This window comes from Panicum virgatum, chromosome 7N, assembly GCF_016808335.1.
Source record: "Panicum virgatum strain AP13 chromosome 7N, P.virgatum_v5, whole genome shotgun sequence".
In the NCBI taxonomy this organism is placed as follows: domain Eukaryota; kingdom Viridiplantae; phylum Streptophyta; class Magnoliopsida; order Poales; family Poaceae; genus Panicum; species Panicum virgatum.
In genome coordinates, this window is record NC_053151.1 from 39,739,859 (window position 1) to 39,754,066 (window position 14,208).

Below are 14,208 nucleotides of genomic sequence, written 5' to 3' on the forward strand. Positions count from 1 at the left end.
TCCTTCGCCTTCACAAATAAACTAGAGTCTGATGGAGCGACTTTGAAACCACTCTGTACGAGAAACTCACCGATCTTCCCGTACCATGCTCGTGGAGCTTGCTTTAAGCCATAAAGTGCCTTCTTTAGTTTGCATACATAGTCGGGGTGGATCTTGCTCTCGAAGCCTCTAGGTTGCTCTATATAGATATCCTTATCAAGCTCACCATGTAGGAATGCATTCTTGACATCCATCTGCCACAAGCTCCAAGACTTGCAAGCAGCCAATGCTAGCAAGACTCGAATAGTTGTGATTTTTGCCACCGGACTAAATATTTCTTCATAGTCTAGCCCATACTGTTGAGAGAAACCCCGAGCAACAAGTCGAGCCTTATACCTTTCAATTGAGCCATCCGAACGGGTCTTTACCTTATAGACCCATTTGCAAGATATAGGCTTTACTTTATTTGGCCTTGGCACTAAATCCCATGTTTGATTATCATTTAGTGCCTTAATTTCTTCCTCCATCGCCTTACACCACTGAGGACCTTTTGATGCTTCTTCATATGAAGATGGCTCAACAAGTATAGGCTCATCAACAAAGACAGCATTTGCATACCTTGGATTAGGTTTGATCTTCCTTGTTGTCCTCCGTAGTTTTCGCATAGGCTCTTCAAGATCCATTTGTGGCAATTGAGGGTCTTCTGGTGTCATATGATGTACACCGGTCTTCCATTGGCTCTTGGCTTTCACTGATGAACCCTCTTTATTTTCACTTAGAGTTTGTGCCTCCTCCTCGTCTTCTATGATTTCTTCTGGAACCTCCTTCAATCCTTTAGAATCAGGTAACTCAACCTTTTCAGATGACCACCAAGCAGAAGCTTCATCAAACACCACATTTCTTGAGGTGTGGCACTTTCCTTTGGTTGGATCGCAGCATCTCCAACCTTTTCGTGCATCATCATATCCGACAAAGATGCATCGAATTGCCTTCTTCTCAAACTTGTTCCTTAGATGATCAGGCACAAACACGTAGCAGACACAACCAAACACTTTGAGATGGCTTACCACTGGCTTCAACTTTCATAGCAACTCATGGGGAGATTTGAAACCCAGCTTTGGTTGAGGTAGCCTATTAATGATATAGACTGCCGTCCTTATACACTCAGCCCAAAATCTTCCAGGCACATTCTTGGCATGGAGCATACTTCGGCAAATTTCAGCAAGGTGATGATTCTTGCGCTCTGCTACTCCATTCTGTTGTGGAGTATTTGGGCATGTCAATTGCCTTCTTATCTTGTGCTCCTTGAGATAGATAGTGAACTCATTTGACAGATACTCCCTTCCATTATCAGTGCGGAGGCATAGAATTTTCGTGTTGAGTTCACCTTCTATCTTCTCATTGAACTCCTTAAACTTTGTAAAAGTTTCAGACTTCTCTTTCATAAAGTAAACCCAGACGTACCTTGAGAAGTCATCAATAAACGTCACCATCTATCTCATTCCTCCAATAGATATTTGCTTGACTGGGCCAAAGACATATGAGTGTATGAGCTCCAAATGTGCCTTCGATCGATGCTCTGACTCCTTGTATGGCAATTGATGAGCCTTGCCATACTGACAACCGGCACACACTATGTCTGTCCGGATGTCTATTTGAGGAAGCCCTTTCACCACTTGTTTCTGCATCATCTCCTTCAATTTATTATAGTTAACATGTCCAAGACGCGCATGCCACAGATCACCGGTCTCATTTCTTCGAGTCTTGTCCACATAAGCAGATTCAGCTGAGAGGACATAGACCGATTGTCTCCTCCTTCCTTCCATGATGGGTGTGCCAATCACCTTTAATTTTCTGAAAATCGCCACACCTTCTGGTCCAAAGAGCACATATTTTCCTTCTGCTGTCAATTGAGGGACTGACAGCAGATTTTTCTTTAAACCAGGAATATGATAAACCTTCTCAAGTTAGAGTTGCTGAGGACCATACCTTGGAATGACCGCCTTCCCAACATGAGAGATAGATAATCTCGAGTTGTCTGCCATCAACACTACTCTTCTTCCCTTGTAGTCGGTCATATCTTCTAACTTCTTGTCATCATTGGTCATGTGATTAGAGCACCCAGAATCAATGATCCAGTCCTCCTTATAATTAACTACCAGATCAGTTATTGATGCAAAAGCAGCTGCCTCCATGTCCTCCTCCAACTTATCTTCTTCAATTTCTTGAGAAAACCTAGCTTCAACATCCCACTCTTCTTCGCTGATGTATGCTTCCTCCTTCTCTTGTGTGGTAGTGGTCATATTCCCTTTCAAAGCGCCTCACATTTCCTTCAAATCGCCTCATATTCCCTTCAAAGCGCCTCCTTGGCAATCGACATTCTCGAGCAAAATGACCTTGCTTACCGCAATTGTAGCATCCATCATTCTTTCTTCTTGGCTGTTGTTGCTGCTGGTCTTCTCGTCCATGGGCTCCCCCTGAAGAACCACTTCTTTCCTTTGGGTGATGCTTGCCACCATCTGACCACCTTGGTTTCGGCTTCCATTGACTCCGAGGTGGACCCTTCTTCTTACTTGTGAAGAGCACCTCCTCCTGCTCCTTTATAGTAATGGTGCCCATCTTCTTGGCTAACTCCTCCTGATTAGCCAACAAATTTTCTAGCTCCACCAATGAAGGTTGAGTAGGCCACCCTCTTATTGCGGCTATAAACCCATGATATTCGGGTCTAAGGCCATTGATGATAATTCTCCTCATACGAGCCTCACCAACCTTCTCATCTGGTGCAAGCTCGGATATCTCTCGACAGATAGATTTTACTTTTGTGAAATACTGACCAATAGTCAGAGTGTCTTGAGAGATACCAGATAACTCCTTCTCTAAGAGTTGGAGGCGTGCTTCATTCTTCTTGGAGAATAATTTTTCCTGAGTCTCCCAAGCTTCCTTCGGGGTCTCCGCATCCTGTATGTGCTCTAGTAGATCCTCTTCAATGGTCGTTTTTAGCACAAACATAGTCTTTCCAGCCTTGATGCGCCATTTCCGCAAAGCTTCGGCTCCATCCTTCTTTCCAGAACTATCACCACTCTCCTTTAGTGGAGGCACAGTTTCGGTTCCTGCAACAACCTCCCATAGATCCTGACCTTGTAGGTAGGACTCCATGCAGGTCTTCCAATAGCCATAGTTATGACTATTGAGCTTCCTGATCCCACTGCTTGCGCCAGCAAGATCTGCCATGGTGAATGACGCCCAGCGTCAAGTAAGCTTCTTGGTCCCAGACCAATTAGCTTCACAGTCCCTGACTGTGCTCCGGCAGAGTCTCCCCTTAGCGCCTTGATGTAGCACCGAACACAGCAAGCACTTTGTGCTAACTGAAGCCTCCTTTGGACGGTCCCGGACCGCACCACTCTGATACCAATTGTTGGATATTGAGGTGGCCATAATACCCACTAAGTTGAGGATCTACCCCTATGACACACCAACTCACTCCAGAGTCGGTCAGCTTCTAGTTACTTAGTGTACCGGGTCCTTTTGACGGCAGAGCCGCCTTTTGCTTCCGGGAGGCAGAGCCTACCAACAGATGAAGCTGGCTTCCGGGTGACAGAGCCAACCTTCGATGAAGCTCATACCCTTTTGTGATCCCGGGTGACAGAGCCAACCTTCGATGGATCACAACTTATACACTAAGTACTTAGACTTAACCGGGAGACTAACACTTATAAAGACACTTACTTTATTGGAGCAACAAAGTTACAAAGGAACACACACCTTTAAGTGGCTAGCGTAGCACTCACCCTTCTAGCCCTACCACAACTCATCTATCTTGCTCATGGATGGATGCCATGGCAAGGAGGAGGGCTCTATTTATAGGTCAAGGGGAACCATGGTATTAGGACAAGTGTCCCCCTTCTAGAGAATTCCAAAAACATTCTAACATTTTCAAAATTTTACTTATTACTAATTCTAGAGTACTCCATGGAAAATATCTCATTCTTACTTAGTGGAGAATGTTCTAGAGGGTTGCCTTGCATTCCTTTCAATAGAATCAGTAAAGATTTTGAACCCTACTTGCAGGGTAAAATGAGCAGAAAATTGCCCATATTTTTACCATCTCCTACAGAATTTTTTGTAGTTCATTCATGTTCTATTATCCACTTGTATGGCATATCTCTTATATTTCTTTCGCTTTCATTTTTTTAGAATGGAATATTCCTTGCACATCCTACATGATTGGCGCCTGTAAGTATGGCTGGTTGTTGATTTGTTAGGTAGTAGCTTGGTGAGGTAAAGAGACCAAAATTCTTTCTTTGCAATTGAGTTGCACACTCGGTTGTTCTTACTCGAGATTGGCTCAATAGGGGTGCTTCACAGTCGTGTCAAAAATGGTGAGATGTGAGAGTGCCAAAATCGACAAGTGGACCTGGATCATGGAGCCGAGCTAAGGGGAGGGAATGTGTAAAACAAACGCCTCTTTTACACGATTCCAGCCAAGTGTTCTGTATGCTTTTTTTCTGTTTTGAAAATTGTTTCATGCTTTTTTTAAAAAAATGTTTACAAGCCATGTATTACATAATTAAGTTGGGCGTGTCAATCACATGCCTGCAGTTCTGTTTCTCTTCACAAAATTGTTTAGTTGGAAATGGTGATCACGTCTTACTAAAGGACAAACACTCGAATGGCCAATAGCGTGACACCACCGCGCATCAGAACATGCTCTGTACTGAATCCCAATCCGTGCCCCTCGCTTTTAGCGTGCGCCTCCAGTCACTGCAGAATCGCCTATTCTAATGTTGCTGGAGGCTGCGATTTGTCTCTGCTAATTCCGAAAAGAAATGTTACGTGTATCTTTAGTATTATTTAGGACTTAGCCCTACATGTTGTATCCCTTTTAAATGCTGGCTTTCTTGCCAACTGCTCAGATCATGTCCTCACGTCCTAGTCTGTATTATTGTCCAGGACAAAGATGCAGTAGTACCCTCAACTTTGTGCAGGAAAATATATGGATAAAACGAGCACTTGGCCTTCCTTTTTCATCTTTGTATGGTCACTGTTTGTTCATCACCTAACTTTGAAGGAATCTATCATTATTTTAGTTATGCACCTTAATTTTAATTCGGATGCAGCCAGGTGACTGCAACTACCCTTGTGTGGTCTCTCTAGTGACCGGTGAGGTAGTGACCCCCACATGCTTTATTTCACATTGTTACGAGCTATCTGCTACAGATAAGCAGCCTTTTTGAAGGATAGAGATTGGTCAGCAAAGTAGCAGCAACTACTCGGGCGAATACCATGTGGTCCTTCTGAGATTTGCGACAAATCCAGCTACCATTATCCGGGTATCACGATCTACACAAACTATATGCACCAATCAAAACAAACATGCCAATCATACATGAAGTTAAGAGATGATACATAATTATGTGATGTGAAGTTTGCAAGCCATAGGTAAGAACGTAAGTGTGAAGCAAAGGGCCATAGTAAACCTAAGCAGTGTCAAGTCAAAGAGTGACAACGTGCGAGCATTGAAGTACACCTTCGATCCCAAGAACAAGAAGTGACCAAGAGGAGAAAAAGCTTCTAGTCATGCATCCTCTTATTGACTTCAACGGTAATCAAGCAAAGCAATCGAATCTAGTTTATGTACAAATTAAGAAACTGAACCGGTTTGTAGGCAGAAAGTAAACAACCTCAACCAGCTGTTGATAAAACTATTGCACCAAGAAGGCTTGATTAATCCTCAAAAATAATGTAAATATACATTTCGAAAGTACAAAGAAGCCATCTAATTGGCCCCTTGTTCATGATTTTAGAATTTCTAGCTGAGCCAAGGATCAGAAAGATCTATGTACCTTGTTGTCTTGCTTTGTCTAGCGAAACATCTGATCAAATGCATGCAACCCCTCTGGAATTGACATAGCTGTACCAATTGAGCACACATGTTTAGAAAACATTACAGGCAAGCAATGCAATTGTTCAATGCACGGTACTCATCATATCGTTACTCTTGCCTCCACCATTATGTGCCCGCAAAAGCATAGGTGTCAATCAGTGACTTGTATTCTTCATCCTCAGCACATCCTCTACTTGTAAGTACACTCACTAACCTGTCTGCACCCTCTGTGTCATTCTTCTCCTTGAAACTTGCCAGAAGACTCTCAACATTGGTGGGTCTTGGTTTCCATTTACTTGCACTTTTAACTGCTGTGGCTTTCTCCATGCATGACAGAGCTTCCAATATTTTATTATCCTTCAGGTAGGCTGTGGCAAGGATTTCCCAGGTGTTTGGCTTGGGGTTTCCACCTTTCTCAACAAATCGGTTCAGAATTTGCTCACCCTTGGTAATCAAACCTTCTCTAGCATACCATGCCAATAAAATGTTCATAGTCTTAGGATCAAAACTAGAGCTTTTGGATGCCCATTCCTCATATAGAAGCTCAGCTCCCTCAATATCTCCTATCCTTACAAGGGCTGATAGTACCTCTTGGTAACCCAGGTTATGAATTGTAGGGAAAGTTGCTTTATACCAGCTCCAAATACGGTAAACTTCTTCCTTCTTGCCAAGATGGCTATAGAGTGTGATGAGATAGTGAAAACACTTTTTCTCCCGACCTGTAGTTCTCTTTTCAGCTTCTTTCAAACATTCTTCTGCCTTCTCAGAGTTCCCAAGCTTAATATACATGCTAGCCAGTGTGGTATAAGTTGTCCAATTTGCAATAACAGACTCATCAGCGATCATCTGGCTAAAGACTCGCTCCATTTCGTCAGCATCTTGTTTGGCTGCACAGCTCTTTATCCATATGTTGTAAGTGCATACATCAAAGGAAACATTTCTATCCTTCATCTCATCAATAATTGACGACACTTTATCAGGCTCTCCAACATCCACATAGAAATTCATCAGCACATTACAAGGTAACGTGTCAGAAGCAAATCCCTTTTTCCTCATTTGCTGAAATGTGTCTTCCGTTTTCTCTTTCATCGTAGCTTGGGCGTAAACATTTAGAAGGGAACCGTAAGTCCGCTTGTCCTTCATGGTATCAGGAAGATCCTCAAAGTATTTCTCAGCATGTGAAACACCATGTACTTTAGCAATCAGATCCAACTGAATTGCCATATCGCTTGATGAGAGTGGAAATCTATCTCTGCGCCCTGCCATCCAATCATAAACCTGTGTATGTCATGGAAAACTTTTGATGAGAACCAATATCAAGGTTATCATTATTACGCATTTACGCTTGGCCATCAGAAGGCATATCAAGAATACAGTAAATTCTAATGCCTAGTCATCAATAAGCATTATCATAGGCTGAGCACCGAAAAGGATTTGTGGGAACGTTAAGGAATCAAGCTACTGTTTCACACCCCTAATTAGGCCACCATAATGCTCGAACAGTGGCTACTTTTCAGTTCAGCCCCCAGGTTCATGAATAAATAGGTGCATTGGCTGAAATCGAAGGGGAATCGGTCGTAGAGAGACGCCACGGAGCCGGATCACAACAGCATAGCTACCTGGAGCGCGAGGTTGAACCTCCTGAACTTGCGGAGCTCCTTGGCGATGCGGCAGAGCTCCCACTTGTCGAGGCGGCGCTCCCCCTCGTCCCAGGACCCCAGCGTGCGCCCCACGGGCCGCCCGCCGTGCCCCACCGCGATGCGCCGGTACAGGGTTCCCCACCGCAGCGGAGCGCGACGCTCGTAGTCCACCGTCCCGTAGCTGTGCACCTTCGCCACCTGCTGCCCAGCAGCAGCCGCCTCCGATGCAGACGACGACGGGGTGCTCGAGGAGGACGCTGCGCACCTAATCGTCACCGCCGCCACCGCGGAAACGCACGGACGCCTCTGCGTCGAGGGGCGTGCCGTGGTTAGGGGGGAGGAGGAGGTGACGAGGTGGAGCAGCATGGTGCGCGAGCGGGCGGGCGGGCGGGGAGCGGCGAGGAGAAGGGCGGCCTCCGTTGCGTTGCGGATGAAGGAAAGGGGATAAGAGAGTGGCGAGCCGGAGGCCGGGTTTGCGGGCTGGGCTGGCGCTTTAGGATTCGTGTGTCAGAATCCGCACAATCTGGGCCCACAGTCCTCCGCCTTTGCGTCTTCCCGCGCGGATTTGTATTGGTGGGCCGTGATCTGTTTACCTTTGGGCCATCGACTAGAAGCTCACTATCTTCACAGCCCATACCCCCCCCCCCCCTAGATGCTTGTTCTTAACTTCCACTAGGAGAAAATTGCAATTCTAAGAGTATGTTGACTATACAGTTCAAAAAAAAAGAGTATGTTGACTGCTCGAGCCGCTCCAAGTCCTCGCCATGGCTAGGTGTTGATGTTGCGCCATTACTATCTCTGGTGAGAAGTTCGAGACGCCGATTTGAAACTTGGATCTTTAGGTGAAAGTTTTGATTGGAGTTAAGATAGAATTCAGACACGCACAGCATGCTCAACCAGACAAAACAGGTTTGCCAACAAGCACTTCAGCACCGACTGCAAAGTGCATATCACATACATCTCTAATATTTTTCTTTACTCATTTTCCTGCAATAAGATGACATATTTTCCATACAGAGAGACAGCTTGTGATCTCTCCACGAGCCATGTGCCACAGAAAACCAGCAGAACCCGATCCAAAAGCATGCTACAAACATTAGCTAAACAGACAGTTGCCAAGTTGGCGGACGACGCACATTGTTATCTGGGCCACAGAACCCCCATCGTTGGTTGGTAAATAAAGGCACCATGATCCAGGAACCTAAACAAAACTACAGTTATCACCTATTCCTAATTTCTTGCTAATGGGACCTGGGACTATGGTTGCTTGAGACGCCCCTCTCCTCCAGCAACCCCATCCACGGAGTTGGAGCTCTGAGTTATTGAACTCAGCTGAGATGGTTGACAAAGAAGTTCTGCCTCCGCGTGCCATGCATTTAGAGGAATCTCCAGCAGCAAGTCTTGATCAGAGTCGTCATCGACATATTGTTGAGGGACCAACAGGGATAACTTTTCTGGGGGTAACATAAATAAGTTAAGTGCTTCTCCAGCGCAGGTTGAATCTTTGGTGGGATAGCTCGATTTCAGCAGAGATGAGCTTTTAAATTCAGGAGCCAAATCCCCAGATTTTAGAACTTTTTTATGATTCATCATGGTACCCTCTAGTTCTGCATGTTCACAGGGAAAAGCACATGAGAAACCTTTCATGTCACTGACATGCAGAAGTAGTGAAATAGGAATATACTCCAGACATTTTTAGATGTCACATCTAGAAACTTGATGCAAGTCAGGATCAGAGGAACTAAGATTGCTAACCTGTGTCACTCTGAATGTGAGTGTCATGGGATCTTTTGAGCAGATTCATAGTGGACTTGGTAAAGCCTTTTGATCGACTGATATTCTCCACACCCCCAGTTGCCTTAATCTCCTTTTCCTGATAAAAAAGAAACAACTATTTAGACACATACAAGCAAGTGTCCTGCTCAAGAATGAGGATATATTATATGGGTTTAGTTTCACTGATTAGTTAAGATACACATATGCTAACCAAATCCGGTGACACTCTATAGTCTATGCAGATAATATCTACAAATCATTAACCTGAACAAACAAAAGCATCATAGGATGGGTACCTCTAAACCTACTGAAACTAAAGCTGAATCAATACTCTCTGGGATATGCTGATTTCCGTAATGAAGTTTATCCCTGCAAAGACATAGGAAAAAAACTTAGATTGATTTTTACTAAAGGAACTTGTTTAGACTATTGAATGAACACTAAGGATAAATACAATCCTCAAATACACGCTCCCTCCATCCCAACAAAGGATGCAATTCTGGCATGTATCTGGACAATATGACATCCAGGTGCATACCCGGAATTGCATTCTTTGTTGGGACAGAGTAGTATGCTAGTAAGAACATAAAAAGTACAATACCTTCTAGCATTATCTTCAATATTCAGCGGCAACCTCTTTGGCCTTGCAGTTGCAGCATTTAGGTTGATTGCTGCTCTGTTTCCACTATGAGCAACAAACGAGGCAGACCCAGAGTAGGATTCACTTGTGATGTATGATTTGTTATCTGCAGGAATGGAGCTTGCTTCTGATTCTTCTTCCAGTGATTTCAAGTTCGGATGCCTTAGAAGCACACTTCCAGATCCTATCTCTAAGGAGCCCACAGGAGTTTCACTATGGTATAGTAGGTCTTCCTCTGATGATCCTGAAAGGTAATATAGCTGCTCTTCATGCATGATGGAGTTAAGATCTTTTGCAAGTTTTTCTACTGGTGAAGGTTTTTGACGAGTGACCCAGCTCCTTTTTCTCGATGACACTAGGGACTCCCAAGCATGTGATTGTGCTGAACCTGAATTGGCAATATATCTGAGAGTCAACGTTGACATTTGTGACAAAAAGGTAAATTCTAGACGAATTATGGCAAATCAATACTAGATCTTTATTTTTGTTCCATGGGATTGATGTGATCGAAAATTACTTCAGAGACGTGATAAAGGAAGACACATCATTGCCAATGGTGCATCAAGTATTGATATTATCTTCACTACATATTAGGCACCATCGTGTTTGAACCGCATATCTAGATCACAATCCTTCACGGTTACCTCCATGATAATAATGACAAATAAGTAGCTAATGGTTTATCAAATCACCATAAGTTCTGAACTTCTCATGAACTCATAATTCTGGACTACAGAAGGAACAAGAGTTTACTAAAAACTGTTCGAGTGGCATAAACGCCTTCATGAAAAAAACAGAGGATAAAATTTAGATTTGCAGTACAAACATATGAATAATATGATTTCTAAAAGGTAGCAATATAAAGATGTCTAAAGAAAATTTTAATGTTCAAGCACAACTTCGTAGACAAAGCATCTAAGAATGTACTTCTGCTATTAAGTCTATCACTCATCTTAAACTGAATCAATGCACAGACCCACAAAGGATGAGAGCGCACACAAATTATTTTATTAAGCAAAGTAGACATTGAGATCACTGACCTGTCATTTCGCTTGCATTAGAGGCACCATATGGCCCACAATTCTCAGAGTATGATACTGCAGATCCTGAACCAGATCGATAGCTTGGGTCAGGATCCCCCATCTTTCGGAAATTCTGACAAGAAAATAGCCCATTCTCAATTATGATGTGATTTGCTTTTTTCTTCTGTGATTTCAACTTTGATGTTGGTGGCTTCAGCTTGTTAATTCTAGGTTCATCATCATCAATATCATCCTTCCGATGCATTGGGGTGTAGTTTGCCAACGAACCCTTCGTTCTCCATCTCGAGCCACATGCATTGCACAACACCGGCTTATCTGGTGGCCCATTTCGCCAAAGGGGAGTACCTGCTCCAGAATTTCCCATGAGAAATCCATCAAAAATTGATATGCAAAAATGTGAGTGGTGTACAAGTTCAGAGTTTAATGACAGTGTATCACTGCCCATAGGAATTGATATCACAATTCAGATGTATCAAGAGATGTGGCCATCTGGGTAGGGAACAGAGAAAAAGGGTAAGAAACTACACACTGTCAATGAGTGTATCCAGAAGACATCATGAAACTAATCACATACTTCAGATCAAATATTTCAGATACTGTTTTCAATGCCTTAATGGTTAGTTCAACAATACAAGCATGTAATCTTAATATGCCGTTCTACGCAATGGCCATACTGGACGCAGATAGCCACTTCAAAGGAGCATTTGCTTCAGTAGGAGCTAAAGAAAGTTCAGACCATATAATGCTGCTGCCATAATATGGGATAAGCTTGTGTAAAAATTACACAGCTAATCAAAGTTTTCACTTCAATGGAACCGTGAACCTAAGCATTTCTATAGCAGCAGCAACAGCAAGGGAGCTCTAAATATCTGAATGGCAGAAGCAAATGGCTATTTTTTTTCTTGTAGAATAGGAGTCTCTGCTGCATCTAATCTCTCATTATCTCCAGAAGTTATCTAAGAAGCGCATATCCTCCGTAGTCAAACACAACTCTAAATGTGTTCCGTGAGCATGGTATAGTCTGTTCGTCACGTTTTGAATTTTACAGGCAAAGGCCTTTGAAACCTCAACTATGTGCACAGATATGAGATATCTCTTGAACACTCCTGGCAGTTCAACGAATCCAGAGTAATAATAACCATCAACGAGCGCACCAAGAACACGGAAAGATGAGGAATTCGAGTCCTACGGAGCTCAGAGATGTTGTCTAAGGCCCGCTTCCCAGATGCATAATTGGGGGAAATCATCATTTGAAAAGTAAAACTTGCTAAGGAACAAAGGGGAAAAGGGGAGCAAAACGAGAGAGAGAGAGAGAGAGAGAAGAAAATTTCTAGCTTTATTCAAGAACAAGAGCTCACTTGGGACTCCGCAATGACGGCAGGGTCCTTCCTTCCCCATGATTCCCTCAGGCCCCCACCTCCACACAGGTGAAGAAGAACGGACCAAAAAAAAAATCGCAATAAAACAAAAATGGAAAAACAAAGCAGAAACAAGCAGTTCTCCCGCACAGGTAAATTCTTGGGGGGAAAGGGAAAAATGAGAATTATTTTTCTGTATGAATCTCGTCAAACCCAGAGGGGATTCCTGGGAGCAGCTCCACAGCCCATGGAGTAGATAGGTGCTCTTCTTTCTTCCTTCCTCTCCTCTATTTGTTTTCCTGTTGTTCTGTGTATCCCGTCTTTTAGAGAGAAGGTAGAGGAGAGAGAGAAATAGAGGGGGAAGGGGTGGAGAAATAATGGAGGAAGGAATGCTGCAGCAGCAGCAGCCGGAGAGGAGGAGATTTACAAGGGCCAGGTGAAAGGCATTTAGGGAGGAATCCAGAAGAAATAAAATATAGTTTAAAAGATGTATGTTTTTGTTAATTAGAGAGAGAGAGAAACAAATAAGCAATGATGAATTGGGCAAAGTAGGAAAAACAGATGAGGCAGAGGGGGAGGCCATGGCTTCTTTTTCTTGCATCTTTCGGCCTTTTGGGGGTTGGTTTTTGCTGTGATTTCATTTCATTAAATTCAATTCCCTGATTATTCATGTGGGTCGGATATTTCAATGAACTAATTAGTCAATTTGCTTACCTGTAAAGCTGTCCGCTCTAGGTGCCATTGAAAGAATCTTTTTGCCTTGGGGCCATTTGCATCTTACCCCCTTGAGAAAAGAGCACATGTTCAATCCAACAAAGCTTAACCAAGGATGGTATTGCATAATGTAGTTGAGATTGAAAAGTCATTGATAGGGTAAAACATTTTTCTTAGGCACAATGCAATTTGTTGTGTGCACTTTAGGTAAACTATTGGAATAATCTGTTAGCGAATAGTGATAACTCTCTACTATACGAAAACGCGGGAACGTACGAAATTTTGAAAGATATATAACGTCAAAATTAATTGATTTATACTCAAAATAACTTGATCACATCCTGCGTAAAAATTTAGGCTTACATTTATGAATGCGGTACTATAATTTATTTTATTCTAAAAGTAAGATATGATTTCTAAGACATTTAATCCATGCTAGCTTATAAACGTCTAGGTGTGAGCTATGGATACAGAGTTGAAAACTTTATAGACACATAAAGATTAAGGGAGAAGGATGAGGCATAAAGGTGACACATGAAAGGTGAAAATCACATTGAATCAGTGTTGCTCGGTGGATGATCTAAAACCCAAATAAGCCTAAAGGTGTATGTAGATGGAGCGATGTCACAAGGAAGATATAAATGTCTTGATGTGATGCTAAAGAATATGCATCGAGCATAGCCGCATAGGAGGTGTAGGATCCATAGCACTCGTGTAGAACGGGAAGACAGGCCCGGAAAATAGACTCAAAATTTGATTCACCTTTGAAATGAATATTTTTTGCATTTTTTCTTTTGCAATTTGATTTGGCGACTTTTCTTTCTTGTAGTTATTCAAAGTATGGAAATGACTAAGGCATGGCAAGTTATGTGTTATTAATGTAGAAATTTTCTAGCATATCGACGACTTAGTGTATAAGAGCAAGGCTAATAAGCTTGTCTATAAGCCAAGCTACGTAGGCAGCAAAGAAATCTAATAGACAAAGTATACAATAAGCTAGTCTCTTCTTCTATTGCAAAAATATTTTTATTTATATATGACCCACCAGAGAGGAGACAGGGATGGCAGCACGAGAGAGCGAGGGAGAGATTAAGTGCGTGTGGGACCAGCAGCGTCTTGGAGGATGTGATGCAACCGGGGACGCTGCCAGCGTCGATCTCATTCTCTCTCCTCT

General features: G+C 43.0%; 1 protein-coding gene across 1 annotated transcript; it reads right to left on the reverse strand.

The window, feature by feature from the left end:
• Nucleotides 1-5,538: 5,538 nt before the first annotated feature.
• Nucleotides 5,539-12,673, reverse strand: LOC120681249. Its single transcript, XM_039962761.1, has 9 exons — nt 12,321-12,673; nt 10,960-11,307; nt 9,881-10,307; nt 9,576-9,648; nt 9,259-9,376; nt 8,762-9,110; nt 8,171-8,175; nt 7,483-7,988; nt 5,539-7,141 (listed from the first exon to the last, which is right to left on the reverse strand). The coding sequence occupies exons 1-9, from the start codon at nt 12,358-12,360 to the stop codon at nt 5,990-5,992; spliced, it is 3,018 nt and encodes a 1,005-aa protein (XP_039818695.1). The 5' UTR covers nt 12,361-12,673; the 3' UTR covers nt 5,539-5,989.
• Nucleotides 12,674-14,208: the final 1,535 nt, after the last annotated feature.

Excerpts from the sequence above, each read along its gene's own strand:
- LOC120681249 (XM_039962761.1), bottom strand. The coding sequence starts at position 12,360 with ATGGGGAAGGAAGGACCCTGCCGTCATTGCGGAGTCCCAA. Across the intron at positions 9,377-9,575 it reads TAGTTTCAGTAGGTTTAGAG|GAAAAGGAGATTAAGGCAAC; the intron begins GTACCCATCCTA and ends CTTTTTTATCAG. Across the intron at positions 7,142-7,482 it reads GGTTCAACCTCGCGCTCCAG|GTTTATGATTGGATGGCAGG; the intron begins GTAGCTATGCTG and ends TGACATACACAG.